The 18,767-nt window shown below is 37.2% G+C and overlaps 2 protein-coding genes and 1 pseudogene across 6 annotated transcripts in view; 2 read left to right on the plus strand and 1 right to left on the minus strand.

The window, feature by feature from the left end:
- Window positions 1-18,767, minus strand: part of CMSS1 (cms1 ribosomal small subunit homolog) — a 417,987-nt gene that overhangs the window by 305,991 nt on the left and 93,229 nt on the right. The gene's annotated exons all lie outside the window — the stretch shown is intronic.
- FILIP1L (filamin A interacting protein 1 like) overlaps window positions 1-18,767 on the plus strand; it is a 319,853-nt gene that overhangs the window by 214,845 nt on the left and 86,241 nt on the right. Inside the window, exon 4 of the mRNA XM_058296003.2 lies at window positions 4,042-4,220. Within this exon, the coding sequence (XP_058151986.1) occupies window positions 4,042-4,220 (179 nt within the window). The remainder of the gene's footprint in view (window positions 1-4,041; window positions 4,221-18,767) is intronic.
- Window positions 4,324-12,476, plus strand: LOC139438795 (programmed cell death protein 10 pseudogene; annotated as a pseudogene).

The raw sequence follows: 18,767 nt of genomic DNA on the forward strand, positions 1-18,767 counted from the left end.
AAAATCACAGAGAATGTTACCAAGATTTAGGGTAGAAAAGAAGATTGTGAGGGAGGGACCTAGAACTCAACAGATGACTTGGATCATGGCAGGAGAGCTGTATTATCATTCAGGATGAGGAAGTGCTTTCAGAAGGCTCTGGCTGTGGCAGTGCAGAGTATGAGATTCAAGACCCCATTTCCAAAGGCTGACACACTGATGCTGAAATATCAGTATATTGTTATAGTATGAACAACTCTATTTCAGGATTACAGTATTATCAAGGAAAATCAGTATTCATTAAAGAAAAAGAACAAAAAAAGAAAAAAGCATAGTGCAAACAGAAAGATCAAATCCAAAATCATGGTGGCCTGTGATTCAGGGGTTGTTAAAGCAGAGGTTAACAATTTTTCTAAATAAATATTAAGCAACCAAAAGCAAAAAGATGGAAAACCCTCTGTTCTTCATTCCTTTTGACCATGGAAACATCATCAGAAATCTCACCTAATGGAACACACTGTGCTAGTTAGGGAGTGAATTGGATTATACTAGGGAATGAGAGTATAAGATGGTATCAGGAAGGCTTAATTGATATGCAGAAAGCTTGGATAATATTAGGGGGCTATCCTTTCAATCTTTGTGTTCCTTGAAGCTCTGTGAAATGACTGATGTGCCTTCCTGTTTCTTTTCCCAGGCTTTATTTCGATCTTCAAGTAGGGATAGGTTAAAAAAGGGGCAGTTATTCTCTGAGATCCCCTTAGTACTTAATGACAGAACACACTGTTCCTAATTGTTTCATGTTGCTTATCTTATCTTCCTGGTGAAAGCATGAGCACTTAGACTTCAAACTTCTCTTGTATTCTCCATAGCAACTATCATAGTACAGGTACATACAACATAACAGGTACCTAATAAATACTTGTTGACTTGAAAAAATTGTGGAACTGATCTAAGAAATCATTGAGTCCAACTACTTAATTTATGGAAGAACCTGAGTACAGAATGGTTAAGTGGCTTGGCCAAGCTCACATGTACAGATGGTGGGAACTGAAATTAATTCATGTAGAATCAAGTCCATTGTGCATTGGATGTGTCAGGAATGAGGAAGAGACTGAAACGGGGATCATGAATCCTTGCAGGCTCTCTCCCTCCTGACATATTTTCTAAGAAAAATGAAGGCATAGAATCGAACTTCAAGTATAAGATAAAACAATTCTAAAAATTGGAATTCTTTCTTTGGCAACTTTTTCCTCTGCAAAATCACTATTCTATAGTTCATCAATGACTGTTATGACAAAAATGAACACCTTGGTGGCTGCACTGAACATCATGCAGCCAGTTCAAGCCATCCTTTAAAGCACTGAATGCGAAAGAAGGAAAATCCAGAGAATTGGGCATTTCACTAATTTCAAGGAGCAAAAAATTCTACCAAGGAGGGATGAAGGAGAGCTACTAAGGAGAAGAAGGAAAATTTTCTGGGTGGAAGGGGAAAAAGGTTTTCAGGCTTTAGTAATGAAAAAAAAAAAAAATAGTGTTGAAGCATCACAGTATGTTCTAAGAACTACCCAAAGTCTAGTGTGGTTAAAGGCTGGGTAAAAAAGTGGGAAGGTATCAGGTGGGAATGGGCCTGAAATGTAGGAGGCCTAGATAATGAAGGGTAATTTGGTTTTGAACAGGACAGTGAACTAATCCCATTGGGAGAAGATTATGCTGTCAGTAATGAAGACAGATTAGAAGGCGGTAAGGCTGGAGGAAGGGAGACAACTTAGAAAATCATGTAATAAATGGAAGATACTGATTTCTTTCCCAGCCTTTCTTCCTAGTCCTTTAAAACAAACGAAGAAATTAGAAGTCCCCTTCATAGAAAAAATCTGGTAGAAAGCAAGAGTAGATCAAATAAGCCTTCTATTTTTTCACTTTGGGGCTGAATAAAGTTTAATATCTATGTCCTGACAATTATAAGAAGCTATCTAAGGGAAGATTTGTTTACATGAATTTTAAGAAGTCTCTTTTAGTCATTCATTTATATTTTTCTAAGTACCTATTGTAATTATTTATTTATTAATTCTAGAGCTGATCTTGTAACAAATAAAACTCAATATTTTTTTCTAAGTTAACTTAAAATTTCCCTAAATTAAAGCCAATCCTATCATTATTTCACTCTCAACTTCCAAAAGCAGTTGATTTGAACTTCCATTCCAATGCATCCTAATGTTGAGGCCATTGTAAGATGGAGTTTTAACAGAGCTGATTGAAAAACTGCAAGAATGGGGAGCAGATGTAACTCAGCAGTTGAGCACCTCCTTCCCATGTATGAGAGCCAAGGTTTAATCCCTGGTACCTCCTATTAAAAAAAAAAAACACCAGCAAGAAAATGACTATCAACACCACAACCACCCTCTCAGAAAACAGGCATTACTTAACAGTGACTCTGCCAGCAAGCAAAATAATTTAGCAGTTTGAGTTTTCACAAGAAGACTGGCTAAGTTTATTAAAAATCTTAAACAACTGTATGGCATAATGAACGTTCTGTAAGTGTGTGTTAAACCCCCATCAAAAACCCTCATTAGAAAACTAGACAACCAATTCTAAGCACTTAGAGATCTTAGGGCATTACTGGGGTTCTATATGCTAGTTCATCTTAGTTCTATTTGTTTTCTGAAATGACTTAGCCATTGTGTATCTTGGATTCCTAGTCAAGTACATGCTTTTTAAGGAAGAATAATTTAAACTGGCTTTAGACTCACACTGTGTAACAACTTTTCAGTCTTTTATGATAATGGCAAAGGGAAAAATCAATTAATCTTATCGTTTACAGAAGCTAGTATTTAATCTAGAAAGGCACATGCCTTCAAAACCAAGCTCTCTTTTTTTTTTTAAAGATTTATTTTATTTATTTCTCTCCCCTTCCCCTCCCCACCGCCCCAGTTGTCTGTTCTCTGTGTCCATTTGCTGCGTGTTCTTCTTTGTCCGCTTCTATTATTGTCAGTGGCACGGGAATCTGTGTTTCTTTTTGTTGCGTCATCTTGCTGTGTCAGCTCTCTGTGTGTGCGGCACCATTCTTGGGCAGGCTGAACTTTCTTTCACACTGGGTGGCTCTCCTTCCAGGGTGCACTCCTTGCACGTGGGGCTCCCCTACGCGGGGGAAACCCCTGCGTGGCTCGGCACTCCCTGTGCACATCAGCACCGTGCGTGGGCCAGCTCCACACAGGTCAAGGAGGCCCGGGGTTTGAACCAAGGACCTTCCATTTGGTAGACGGCTGCCCTATCCACTGGGCCAAGTCCGCTTCCCCATGTTCTTAATTTTATCTTAATTTATCACTGGCCAAAGATATAGCCACTTTTGCTGTAATCAGATACACTGTTTCCTTTCTTTCTTGACTCCTTGCTTGCCTGTTTCCAATCTGCAAACATATACTGGACACCCCCTCTAAACAAGGCACTCAGAAGCTAGGAATTTAGGAAAAATAGGATGAAGGCCCTGCCCTTGGTGAGTTCATAGAAATAAGGTACAGGGTGATCATTTAATATTAGATATGTAAGTATGATACTTGAAAATCAGAAATGACTTGGTCTTACATTTGGTCACATTCACACTACACACTAACACAGAACTAAGTTGTTTTTTTTAAAAAATGCAAACACCTTAAAGCATAGTAAAATATAAAAGAAATCAGCAGATCCAAGAGGCATACAGTGGTAGAGTCCTATACAGGGTGGGCTGAGAGAAAGAGATCAGTTCATGCAGAATAAAACATTGTGCAGGCATTCTCTCACTTTCTATCATTCTTCTACGGATTATCTGAAGAGAGAGGAGTGTCAGAAGGGACAATCCAGAAATTGTTTTGATACTCACAGAGGCAATGGTTATTCTCTCTGGAAAGATATGATGATTATTTAAAAAAAAAACTACATTTGTCTTTAAAAAAAATTACTAAAGCAGGTCTAAAAAACTATTGCTGAATTAATTATTCAAAATTTGGACATTTCTAAAGGAGTGGAAGATGGCAGTATTATGTACGCTTTGGAGTTAACAGACCATAAATGTATTTTCTTTTGTAGCTGGACAAAGTTGTGGAAAAACATAAAGAATCTCACAGACGAATCCTGGAACAACTTTTAATGGTAGAAAAATCCCACAGGCAAACCATATTGGAGCTGGAGGAAGAAAAGAGAAAACATAAAGAATACATGGAGAGGAGTGATGAATTCATAAGCTTACTAGAACAAGAATGTGAAAGGTAAGACTGCTTTGGCTGAGACAGTGAATCACTCTGCAAATTCTTACTAACCTCTCACTATGTGCTAGACACTGTACCAGGTGTCAGTGACACAAGCAGGAATATGACACAACCTCTGCTCTCGAGGAGCCCTCCATGGTGAGGAAAAGGATGTTTAAATATATCAATGCAATGCAAAAACAACCAGGTATGATAAGGACTATGGAAATCTGAATGTGGGGCAATAAATTTGCAAGGAAGCATCCCTGTGAAAGCTGCACAGGGGAGGTGACAGGGGTCTTGGTTGTTTCCCCAGATAGAACAGACTGGTAACTATATTCAAGGCAGGGGCAGAAACAAGTGTAACAACATAGAGGCAAGAAAATCACATGGATACAGAGAGAACTCAGAAGTTTTCACATGGCTACCGCACAAGGTACAAATGCAAGAAGAAAAAATGGAAAATTAACTATGTACAGTTGGACTTATATTGGTTGGCAAGAAGGAGCAAATGAACAATTGTAAGAAGGGGAATGAGATGTTCCAGTAGGCTTTCTTAAACCATTATGGTAACATGGAAGAAAGACTGGAGTTGTTTTAGAATGGGCCAGGAAGATTATGTAAGATGCAAATACTAAGATGAGAAAGATGAAAGTATGCATTCCGGTGGCCATGGGGTTGAGATGAGGGGCTGTAAACAAGAATATTTATGATGTATAATCAGTGTGAATTACTGACTCATGAGATACTGGGGGGCAGGGTGAGGGAAACAGAGTTATTAGGACACTCTCCAAGATATGGAATATAGGAATGGGGCACAGATTTTTGTTGTAGGCATTTGGGGATGGGAGATTTTGGGGTGGGTAGGAAATGAGTCTTGTTTTAGGCATGGTGAGTATGAGGTAACTATGGTACATGCCAATGTCTAGTGGAGGAGAATGTTATGTATAAAGACAATCCTCAGTTGAAAATACAGGTGTTGAAAATGATGGCTGATGATATGGATTTACAACATCTGTAGTGGGTAATGGCAGCTGACACTAGGGGTGTGGATACAGTGAGGAGAGAAGACTGAGATTAGAACCCTGGAGGGAAACGGACTTTGGCCCGGTGGTTAGGGCGTCCCTTTACCATATGGGAGGTCCGCAGTTCAAACCCTGGGCCTCCTTGACCCGTGTGGAGCTGGCCATGCGCAGCGCTGATGCGTGCAAGGAGTGCCGTGCCACGCAAGGGTGTCCCCCGCGTGGGAGAGCCCCACGCGCAAGGAGTGCGCCCGTGAGGAAAGCCGCCCAGCATGAAAAAGAAAGCGCAGCCTGCCCAGGAATGGCGCCGCCCACACTTCCCGTGCTGCTGACGACAACAGAAGCGGACAAAGAAACAAGACGCAGCAAATAGACACCAAGAACAGACAACCAGGGGAGGGGGGGAAATTAAAATTAAATAAATAAATAAATCTTTAAAAAAAAAAAAAAAAAAAAAAAAAGAACCCTGGAAAACATACTTGACAGTTTTCCTGAGGAAATGGGAACAAGAAAAGAAATCGAGAAAGAATGGTTGAGAATTAAAAGAACTAGAAGAGAAACAAGGCAAAGAAATCAAGCAAGACTTCCAAGAAAGAATGAGCAATTAAATAGCATCAAATATTAGATAATGCAAGAAGAATGAGAAATGTCCCAGGATCCGGCAATAAGAAAGACAATGGGGACCTTGATGAGCCATTTTAATAAAGCAGGAAGAGCAGAAGCCAAATAGCAATGATTTGAAAAAGAAATAAAAAATGAGACCCTAAAAGCTTAAAATTTGAACTAGTCTTTTGAGGAACTTGGCTGCAAACTTGGTAAATGTTGGATAACAATACATAGGGCAGGCCATTTTGCTCCATTTCAACCATCTATTCTGAATCACCTTAGAAAGTATGGGCATCTACATTAAAGCAAAAGGACAATTAAACCTCTCAATTGACAGTGCAAAGATAGTAAAACCAATCTTTGCGAAATCAGATTTTTACTGGGTATTCATTTCATTTTTGTTATTTCTATGTACATTTCTTTTATAAGTTACAGAGCTAATGATGCTGGATTCTAACAGTTGCAGAAAAATACAGGAAAAGTAATTACTTGTGAACTTCCCTTTCTAAAATACTAGTATCCTCAACTGCTATAACAAACTACTTTCAATTCAAATCTTAGCTAGACCTGAAGTTGCATCAATTTCTAGGCTAACAGCAAACTCTTTCTTTCTTTTTATTATACTTCATGGTAAACACTTAGTCAGAGTGCCTGAGAACTTACGACGTTCACATCCAGTCTATTTTTTCCACATTTATCAGGAGGTTTGCTTTTTGCTCATTACATGGAGGGGTTCTTGTTAACTAGACCCTCATGAACTCTGAAATAGATTTAATAGTAGATTAAAGGAGTGCAAAGTCTGGCACCAAGGAAAGATTTGACTCACATATTGCAATATAAGATTTGTTATTCAATGAAACAATGTTTTATTAAACATTATTTCAAACCCCTGTGGCTTGGCACTTGTGGCCTCATTTGGCCCCACACTTATTTGGCACCAACATACTGAACAAAGATATTCCTTTCATCTCTCATTATTATTAACATTTATTGACTAACTGTGACCAGAGTACTGCCTACCGCAGAACAAAGAGGTTCGGGCTGTCCCTGCCCAGGAGGGCTGACCACATTAATAAAAGCAAGCCCATACAGATCTAGGGTGGAATTGCAGAGGGCTTTTGGGGTATAGTTCTAAAATTCACTATTGTATCTCGATTATTTTCTGGAGGAAGACTGGGGAGGGCTAACCAGAAGTATTTTAAGGATGGGTTTATGATAGAAAGGCAGTAATACTGGGAGGCAGATGGCATAGATTATTTAAACCAAGAGAGCAACAAAGAGGAATAATATTGAGAAATGAGAACAAAAGATGAGTAGGAATAAAGGCCATGGGCTGGCAAAAAGGGAAAATATTGGAATGAACGTAAAGCATATGCCATAGAATCAATATATTAAGAGTATTATTTCTATATGTATCAAAGGATCTTAAGAAGGTCATATTTTTTTAAGTCTTACAGAACACAAAAATTAATAATAAAAAGTTCCTTTGACATAAAGAATAATTAAACTGAACATGCCATTACCTAAAATTAGGAAAAAGTGACTGAGGAGCGCCTCTCATTCACTGTTCAGCTATTCCAGAAGATATTTATCTATTTTCATTTGCCAAGGAACAGCTTTCAGATGCAACTCTTCGGGTGTGAGAATGTTAAACCTATTTTGAACTCACATGATGCACTGATAACTCTTTCCCTGCTTCGTCCCCACATCACGATTCCCTAATCTTGGCATTGGTGCTATGGGCCCTCCCTGTTCCACTGCCTTCTGCAGGGAGATTGTGGCCTCATTCAGGCATAACTGAAGTCCACCTGCTTAAGGCGGTGTGCATCTAAGTATTAATGAATACCACCTAACAAAATGGGGATGTGGAGGAAACCTTAATGATTTCAGGTAAAAACACACACAGGGAGGTGCTCACATGCAAGACAGTGAAATGCCAGGCAACACTTGGCAAAAGAGGAACCATTACTGAGTCCTTCAAATGTTAGTGAGAATGCTCTCTCTGTTAGCAAGATAACGTCTCCAAAGGGGTCAAAGAGCAATGTTTACTTCTTTCCTCAAAGCGATATAAGCCACTCCTAAATCAGTGACTCTAGGTACAGAGAAACAAAGAAAGATATCATGATCCCCATGAGAGGGAGTTGGTGACAGTAGCTATAAAGGACTATCTGATTGAAGTTGAAGATGAAAAACCCTGTGAAGGTTTAGCACTCATACTTCAAGTGTTGAATAATTCCTACTTCAAAAAAAATTAAAATTAAGAAATACATGATAGAGTTAACAAGACCTTAGAGGATATAATAGTGGTTTTCAAATTAAGGCTCAATTTCTGTGTTTTCTTTGGAGGATTCTTTTCATGTGGAAAACCCTAAAGGAGCCTGATGTCACACGTTGAGTCCAGGCCAAAATGTTTGCCAAGTGATGTCGCTGTCGTAATCAGTAAGCAGTTGGCTTTCCTACTAAGGGAAAGAGGGTGGGGGCAAGGATCAGTTCAGGAAAGCCTGTTACCAAGCATGTTAATGCAAAGTTTCCTTCCCTATAATCTGTAAGGTCTGGTTGGTCCATAAGGCAATATTATATACGCATTTCATGCAACTTTCTGCTCAATGACCAGCTCCAATGGGTGTATATGTGGGTCACCTATGACCTGAATTATGAATTTGGCAGAAATACAAGTAGAGTCTATGTGAAAAGTTTTACACAAACGCAATGCCAATAATTGTTGGCCTTTCTGGATGGCTTCACAGGAAAGCCAAAATAAAAATCACTTTTAGTCAGTGCAATTTTGTAAAATTTTCCCATAAGTGAAATGTCAATTGTGTCTGTACTTTCAAAATAGCTTGCCTAATATTTTTTTCAGTTTCATTGGGGGAAAAGGCTGTAAGCAGAAAGAAAAAGTCTTTTTTTAAAACCTGTATTCTTTTTTAGAATATAAAAACAAACCAGATATGCTAACCATATATATTATTGCATTTCTGGCCTTAAAACAACCACTAAAGTGGGAAACAAATATTGTTGTTATGGCAACTATGTATAAACATGTGGCTTCAACCATGGCTTTTTTTTAAAAGCCTGAAATAACTTTTCATAATATCTTGGCCAAGTAGGTTAGCATTGATATTGTAATTTTATAAAGCAGAAGTTCAAATGGCGTCATCTCAAAAGCCACAAAGTGAGGAAGGAATTCATAGGTAGAATTAATTTCTTGTTCCTGTCCTGCCCATGTTGACTAAGTAGACCACGGCACATGGCATGTGGGGGCCTCTAGAGGAAAATCATCAAGGGCCCAGCTCCAAGGGTTGCTGCCTTCACCACACCCTGGGCAAGTCCTTTGCTTTTCAGGTTTTAGTAAGAACAAAACACTTCTACCTCTCCCTTTGGCTGAAGAAACTTTATAAATAAAGATTATCATCATCAACTGTTCTCTACTCCCACAGGCCTGTTTTCCAGACTGGCATTAGGCAAGGTGCCTAGAACACCAATTGATAGATTCCTTTTTTCTCACATATAGATCTATATTTGATCCTACTGTTAACTGAGCATATCAAGCTCCTTCTAAACGCTTCTCTCATAAACATCAAATTTTCTCCCTTTGAAATATATAAATGAGTGTATTATTTTATGTAATGTTTATTATATTTTAGTGCTGCTAGCATTCATTCATTCATGAAAAAAAAGATTAAATGCCTATTAGAAGGCATTTAAGCACTGGAAGTCTTATGCTAGATACTGGGTGAAAGAGGTAGAAATAATCCCCAATTACATAAAACCCCTACTACTTTGTTCATTGTGGTGTTGTTTTTTTCCATATCCCATATGACTTTTTAATTTTATACTGGTAGATTTATTCATGTAGATGAAAAAAACAAAAATAATTTTTTTTTCACTTTCAGTGTATCTTGGAAATGAAGCCACCTTGTAAATAAAGGGAAGATATGTTATTTTGTACAGATTTTTACCCCTGTAGACTTTAAGGCTTGATATTGACGCTTCTAAGGCACTATGAGCTCAAGAGGAGTAGGGAAAAGGGCACCACTATGGTAAAATAACATCATAACATGGAATGTTCATGAAGATAGGAAATCCAGGAGAAATCAATAAACATATTAAACCAGAGTACTTTACTAGAGAATTCAAAGTTTTACAACTATTGCCATTAGGATTTCCAGTTTCTTTGGTCTTAAACTCAGCTTTTAAGAATATCTCACAAAACAGAACACAGTAGTTATAAATGCTTTAAAATGTAAATAAACTAAGTTTACTTTTTAAAAATACCATACTCAAAAAGCCAGCAGTTTTAAATTTTATGCACACTAAACGACTGTTATAGAATGCATTGTTCTCAAATGCAATCATTTCCTTTCAATTCTCTGGCAAGGAGATATATGTATTACATTTTAAAAGAGTATGTCTTGCAAGTCTGAAATGGATGCCAGATCTCCATTTGACCTTTGTCATGAGTATTAGGTTCTCTATCAGAACAAAATCAAGACCCCCACAAACACATATTTGCGTATTATAATTCCATATATTCAACTTGATCAGCCCAGTGTTCATTCACCCTAGTCTCAATGCAGGGTTTAGACAGGAGGAGGTGAGATAAATTACCTCATTTAGATACCAAAAAGAAAAAAAACCATTTAGAACTGTACACCATGACTTAACTTTCAAAAGATGTCATAAACCATACCCTTGTAACTGCAAAATTCAAGTCTCCATACAATATCATTTAACCACAAAGGTCGAAATACGGATATACTGATAATGCTACTTAATTGCTTTTCCTTCCCCTAAAGTTCACCTCAATTTTAGAAATAATTTTCGATGTTTATTTGAATGTATAATGATTAGTGAATTTATTTGCTTACAGAAGAATATTACAAATGTTGAAAAAAAGTAGTCTAAAAGAAAATATAACAAGCAAAGTGAAGAATAAACCAGGAACTTGGAAACAGGGAGACTCTGCAATGTGTGACTTTAGGCAAATTCCATTTCTCCACTCTTCAGCTTTTAATGTATAAAATGAAGGAGGCAAGCTGTATTTTTTTGTATGTGTCTTTCAGATCTAAAAGTCGGTGATTATATGAGCATTATGAATAAATACCTCCTCAGTGATGACAGAGTCTCTACCACCAACCTCAAATCCAATTCTGTATTTCCATTCTTAAAGACATTTAGACTAAGCATACCCTATTCCTCCTCAAATGTCACATATTCAAAAGTGAACCTAGGGGGAAGTGGACTTGGCCCAATGGATAGGGCATCTGTCTACCACATGGGAGGTCCGCGGTTCAAACCCTGGGCCTCCTTGACCCGTGTGGAGTAGGCTCATGCGCAGTGCTGATGGGCGCAAGAAGTGCCCTGCCACACAGGGGTGCCCCCGATGTAGGGGAGCCCCATGCGCAAGGAGTGCACCCATTAAGGAGAGCCACCCAGCACAAAAGAAAGTGCAGCCTGCCCAGCCACACACACGGAGAGCTGACACAACAAGATGAAGCAACAAAAATAAACAGATTCCCGGTGCCGCTGATAAGGATAGAAGTGGTCACAGAAGAACACACAGCGAATGGACACAGAGAACAGACAACTGGGGGCGGGGAGGGGAAGGGGAAATAAATAAAAAATAAATCTCTAAAAAAAAAGACAAAAGTGAACCTAGGGAGTGAATTAATCTGGGAGTTGAAGAGGGCTCCAAAGGTGGCAGTGGAGTCAGTGCCCCAGTTGCCGGTCAGTATATATTCTGTGCCCTAATTTATTAAAAAAGGGGAAGATATACAGCACTGAATGAATATTTCCCTGCATTTTAGTACTGCTTTTTCTCCTGTAGTTGGCTTTTGAATGAGGATGACAATGAAGAGATGAAGAATGAAGCTAAGACCCCTTCCATGGTTTCTATGCCCCTCTATGCAGTCATGTATCCTGTGTTTAATAAGCTAGAAAAAGTAAATCTATGTGCAGTTCAGACATTGAGAGCAGCTTTCATTAAGGCTGAAAAAGAAAATCTGTATCTCAGACAAGACATCGTTATGAAAATTTTAGAGAAAAAAAAGTGTAGAAGTTAACTTTACAGTTTCTCCTTCGTATGGCAGCTGATGATGAAGAAGAGTTTCTAACTGAATGACCAGAGCCAGAATTCCAGGACCTAAATGAAAGGCATGAGTACTTAAATAAATTCTCAGTAAAATCACAGATGAGATCAGTGACTGAATAAGGCTGCAGACAATTAAGGATATAGCTAGTGCAGTAAAGGAACTTCTTGATTCAGTAAATGATGTCTTCAAGAAATATCAATACCAGAACTGCAGGACAGCTGAATACCAAAAGAAAGATTTTGTAAAATATTCCAAAAGTTTTAGTGATACTCTGAAAACCTATTTTAAAGATGGCAAGGCAATAAATGTGTTCTTAAGTGCCAGCCAACGAATTCATCAAACCAACCTGATACTTCAGACCTTCAAAACTGTGGCCTGAAAGTTGTATATGTTTGGAGATGTACTTCTTGATAGCAGTACTCAACTCCCTTTATCTATAAATTTTAAAGTTTGACTGTATAAATTATCAGTCCCTTCTGAAGGGGCCTAATTCAGGAGGCTGAATGGGATTATTGCCATTTTACACCATATTTTTGTAAAATGTAGCTTAATCATAATCTCACCCTGAAGATTTTCCATCACTTTTGCTATTATCATTCTTTTAAGAATCATAAGCCAAAAGAGTTTATGCCTTAATGTGTCATTATATAACATTCCTTAAAAGAACTGTAAATATTGATGTTTGTTTCTGACATTTTAACTTGAAAGTGGCATGCTGTAAGATAAAGTATTTAACAATATTTTGTGCCAAATATTCAATAAATAGTTTACATTTGTTAAACATTTCTTTACTTGAAAAAATACATATATATGCATATGCATAGATGATCAGAAGACCAAGAGAACTTGTTATAATGTCTAAAGAATTTCTAAAAGGAGTTTATTAGCAGTTTATCAAATAGTAAAGTAACCTGAATTCCTGCTTTTTGTCTTTAATCACTTTGAGCAAAAAGTAGTATATGGGAATATTTTCATTAGTTATTACATATAGAGGTACTGAATATTTTTCCATTATGTCAGCCTATTTTAAAAGACATTTGAGGAAGAGGTAGTAATTTATAGTGTCTGAGGAAAAGGTAGCAATTTCTAGTGTATTCACACTGTAATGCCACTTTTTGAACTCTATGACATGGTAGTTTTGATTTTGAGAAATAAAGTATTTTTGGTTAACTGGGCCCTAAGAAGCTTTGCACTTTTTTTTCTAAAGTTACCCACAATTAGTAGTAATTTGAAGTTATACCAATGCTAGTTGGTTTGAAATTGTCTTAAGTATTGGTATTATATACAGTCTCAATCTGTACAGTTTTATTTCACCACAGAGAAGTTTTAAGGTAATTATATATCATGTATTTGTGTTAAATGATATCATTTTTCAATTATGATAAAATAAAGGGAAAAACCAGGAAAAAATAATGAACCTAATATTATCTTCAGAAAGCCAGGTCACTCACAACCTTTCTTCCTATTAATACTGCCATGATGAATCAGTCTATCAGATAATTATCAAAAATATAGAAATCTAAAGGAATGAAGTTCTGAAACATGCTATATCATGGTTGAACCTTGAAAACATTATGCTAAATGAAATAAGCCAGATACAAAATGGCAAATATTATAGGATTCCATTTACAGGAAATATCTAAAATAAGAAAATTCATAGAAACAGGAAGTAATTAGAGGTTACAAGGAGCTGAGGGAGGGGGGATAGAGTTATTGCTTAATAGGTACAGAGTTTCTGTCTTGGATGATAAAAAAAAGTTCTCATAATGGATGGTGGTGATGGTAGAAAAACATTATAAATGTAATTAATACCACTGAATTACACACTTAAAAATGGTTTAAAATGACAAATTTTATGTTATATAATGTTAGCACAATAAAAAAAAATTTACAGAAATCTTAGAATCCCAGAATTTAAGCTGGAAGAGACCTAGCAAACAAAACCAACCCTCTGATTTTTGAATTGAGAAGTGAGACCCACCAACTCCCAACTTAGAAGTCTCAAAATATTACTGTAAATAGTAGCAGAGCCACACCAGAATCCAGCTCTTCAGATAGCATATTCAGTGCTCTTCTCTGAAGAACAGTAATAATTACCAGATGCTCAAGCCTTGTGTATGGTATTGTGGGAAGGCCAGAAGAAATTGTGACACAATTTCAATTGAACAGTCCCCCATAAAATAATTTGTAGACAACACAGAGAAGACTCAGGTGTTCATCCTGTGGTACCAACATTGCCACTGCAAAACTCTGCCAACCTCAAACAAAAAGGAAATTAAGGACTGTAATTATCCAGCAGCTGGCAGAGCCCTGGAAGAAAGCAGGACACACAGTAAATACTAGGTAAATCTACTAAATAGTTGGAAGCTACTTGTTTAACAGCCCTATAAAACAGGAAGCCAAAGACTGAACGTGGAAAGGCAAACTTCTGTTCCATCTGGACTATAAAATATAAAGAGGAAGTAGAGTCATTAATCTATATCAAAATGGAAATTTTTACCTCACAAATAAAAATCAAGATAGAACATTACCACCCAACTCTTCTGAATTTGCAACTTGGAGGTAAACTTTTCTGGCAATTGTACCAGGTGAGAAGATGATGTGAAACAACTTTGGCCAGCCATGGTGATGGAGATGACTGGCACAAGTGTAAATAAGTAAACAGCACTGCACAGAAAGGACTTTCCTGAGAAGAGTGTGTGGTACCGGGGTTAAAGCATAGACTCTGGAGTTAAAACAACATGGGTTTGAACTATGGTTCTGCTTCTAGCTGTTTGATCTTGAGTAAAGTACTTGATCTCTTTATGTCTCAGTTTCACCCTCTACAAAAAAAGGATGATATGGATCTTAAGAGTTTCATATGATTACTAAATTATACAATGGGTAGAGAATGTTAAGCATGGTAGCTGGCATGCAGAAAGCTCTCAGTACACATGAGTATCTTCACATTTGCCTTTCTTCAAAGTATTTTAATTTATACACTCTGTGCCACACACCGGGCTCTTTCTACATTGTTCGGAAAGCAGTTAATTAACCTTTAGGAGGTAGGTCCAATGCTGGATGTTAAAAATGGACAATGAGTAAGAGTCAGTCACTCCATTCAAAGGGTGTACTGTCCAGTACGAGGGATAATGTCACATCATAGGTGCCATAACAACAGAAACTACAGAGGAGGTGCAAATAAAACCCCTCTTTACAGGGTTTTATTTCATTTTCTTCAGAGTAGGGACATTCCTGTATGTCCTGATGATCCCACACTATATAACACTGAGCCACACACACAATAGTGTTCAATACACTTTTTTTTTTAATCACTGAGATTTATTTCCTGACTTTGGAAATCATTCTTAGATAAGCAGAAATGTTAGAGTAATGGTATTATGAAGAGCATGACCTACCATATATGCAAAATCTAGACTCATGCAATGTGATGGTTCTAAGTGCACCAAAGGATTCCACTACTCCTCTGGCCTGCTACTTTCACAAGATCTCCACACTTATCACATCTTATGTCTAAAATTATTGTTAAAAATCACACATTCCCACTACAAGTAGGCTTAATTTTTATTTTGCTCACAGCTCCCTCCACAGGGCCTAGAATATGGGAGAAGTACAATAAACATTTGTTAAATGAGCAAATGAAATGTATGAAAAGTTGTTACATTTTAATTTATTATTTTCATTAACATCTTATCATAAATTAACTTCTGGATTTGACTCCTTCATTAGTAGTGTTGTGGGGAAATGAGATATGAGACAAGTCAATTTTTTGAGTGGAAACAGAATGAGCTTGACAGCTTAGGATGTGTTCCAGAGAGGGGGACCTAGGAGGGGCGGCATATATTGTCAAGGCAATGGAGCAAACAATGATCCTAAAGGGACATTTTGAAATTAAAAACATCATCAAAAGTTTTAAATACAAAAAACTAAAACAGCTTTCTTTTTTAAGATTTATTTATTCCCCCCACCCCCTGGTTATCTGTTCTCTGTGTCTATCTGCTGCGTCTTCTTTGTCTGCTTCTGTTGTTATCAGCAGCCCGGGAATCCGGGTCTCTTCTAGTTGTGTCATCTTGCTGCATCAGTTCTCCGTGTGTGGGGCGTCATTCCTGGGCAGGCTGCACTTTCTTTCGCGCTGGGCGGCTCTCCTTACGAGGTGCACTCCTTGTGCTTGGGGCTCCCCTATGCTGGGGTCGCCAGGCAGGGCACTCCTTGCGCGCATCAGCACTGTGCATGCGCCAGCTCCACACAGGTCAAGGAGACCCGGGGTTTGAACTGCGGACCTCCCACATGGTAGATGGATGCCCTAACCACTGGGCCAAGTCCGCCGCCTAACACAGCTTTCTTAATTTATAGTTTGTACAATTCTCTGCCCTATTTCTTTCACTTATAAAAATATCAAGAACATTTTCTAAATCATCAACTAGTATTCCTCTATACCATAGTTTTTAAGTAGATGAATACTATTGTATATCACACAACTGTATCACAATATATTTAACAAATTCTCTATTGTGAAGCATTTGTATTCCTTATTTATTATAAAGAACACTGATGAATAGACTCATATTCTGATTAATTTTTACACTTTCTTGATTGTTTCTATAGAATAAATTATTAGATGTAGAATTGCTGTGTCAAAAGTTAGGAATCTATTTAAGGATTTTTGAAATCTGTGGCTCAACTGTAAATAGACTATTTACGTTATCACTAGCAATGAAAAAGAGTACCCATTTCTTACTTCATAACTTTAACTGGGACTAATCTTGAATCTGACCTCATTTTACACGATATAATAGTAAAATATATGTAAAATAAATGTTATTAATACAGATTAGACTGACTTACTGACCTGAGCTTTGAAGCTAAAAAAGTCTTATTTCTGAAAGAAACTACTAGCATATAATTTTAAAAAAACCACTTAAAGATCATAACATTCTCTTGAAAGAATATTCTGCTGTTGTCAATATAATTTCAGTATATTTCCTTTTCCTCAACAAATTCAGGTTTTCATGTTATATCACTAATGTTAGACAACACTGCTTTAATACTGGTAGAGTATACTTTTGAAACATGCCTTCCTGTCTCCTCTGAATATGTCTCTTTTTTTTTTTTTCAGACTGGTTTTAGTTTGTTTGTTAGGAAAAAGTATGGGCAATGACTTAGTTCCCACTTATAGTTCCAGAAGGAAGCCTAAGAAAGCCAAAGAAATTTGTGGCTTCATAATGAACTTTTCTTGTATCATGGTGAACCCTCACAAAATGCCATCATGCAAAACAACCAAAAGAGCATTGGACTTTGGACTTCAGAATATCATACATGGACAGGGGAAAACAAACCAACATACACGTACACAAAACAGACAAAAAAAAGTACAAACCTACAAATAGATAATTCAGATGAATCCATATTCCAAAATATTTCAAAAACAATGTTCAAATTCCTATATTTTTAATGATGACAGCCAATTCAAATTCTTTTGCAGATGCTGTATTCACTACTAATTATTTTAATTTAAATTATTCCCCAAATATGAAGAGGTATGGGGATAGGGTCTCAAATTCAAATGCCTTCAGGGATCAGGAAAGAAGTAAATGATTGGAACAGGGTGGATGGGGCAACTAGGAATGGTGGAGCTTTAAGGCAAAGCTCAAGTCCAGATTGTCAGCTTTATGAATGATTACTTCTAATACAGCTGATATAGAAATAAAGAAGCCAGTCTTGAAGAACTAATCTTTGGAGAGCAGGATATTTCCAGTAGAGAAGAAAGGTCAACTAATCTTGAGAAACCTGATAAAACAAAATGTGTACTAAATCAGAAGGAAGGCAGCCCCCCTTCCCCTCCCCCCCCCCAGGGCGAGATCGAACAAGTCCAGTTTGTCATGGCTTCTTATCTGTCTTCTCCATTCCAAAGTAAGCTCTATGAGAGCAGGGGTTCCTTGTTTTGTTTATCTCTGTGGCCCTAGCACCTAACAGAGAGTGCCCAACATATTTTTATAGAATAACTAATGCATTACTCAGTCCAGAAAAATTTACTAACAAACAATATAACTGGTAGCAGCAGCTATGGGGAATTCAATGTAGTTTTAGTGGAGACTTGTCCCCAAAGGTCCCCTGCCTTTTGATGGCAAGAATAAAATGGGTACTTGTAAATGTTTCACACTGATAGCAGACAAGAACTTCTGCTTATTCTGCATGGTTCAGTGCACATAGAAACATTTGATTTCTTCACATTTTGAATACATGAGCACATACAAAACTTTGCCATAATCTAACTGCCATTAAAAATAAAATAAAATGATTCCATTGGTGCAACAAAAAAATCCCTATTGTGAGAAATTCTATATAACAGTCATGTATGGTTTCATTGACAAATGATGTTCAGGGGAAAAATACAGAGAGGAAATTTATAGATTAAAAGCAATCTAGATATTACAATACAATGCAATGTATGATCTTATTTGAACAGAGTTCTTGATTTGAAAAAAGGGGTGACAGAGAGACAAAGATAGACAATGGAAGAAATTTGAACACTACCTGGATATTTGATGATATGAACGAACTGCTCCTAATTTTTAGGTGTGTTTTAAAGTATTATGGTTGTGTATGAAGAAAGAACCCTTTTCATTTAATGAATCATTCTGAAAATATTTAAAAATGAAATTATTTGATGTTTAGGATTTACTTCAAAGTAATCTGGAATGGTAGGAGTGGAGAGCAGTGGAGAATAAACAAGAATGGCCAAGAATTAATAATTATTGAAGCTGTATGAGGGGTACATGGGGGTTCACTAAACTATTCTCTCTACTTTTATAAATAGTTGACGTTTTCCATAATAATACAAATAAACA

The sequence above is a fragment of the Dasypus novemcinctus genome, chromosome 4 (genome assembly GCF_030445035.2).
Source record: "Dasypus novemcinctus isolate mDasNov1 chromosome 4, mDasNov1.1.hap2, whole genome shotgun sequence".
In the NCBI taxonomy this organism is placed as follows: Eukaryota; Metazoa; Chordata; class Mammalia; order Cingulata; family Dasypodidae; genus Dasypus; species Dasypus novemcinctus.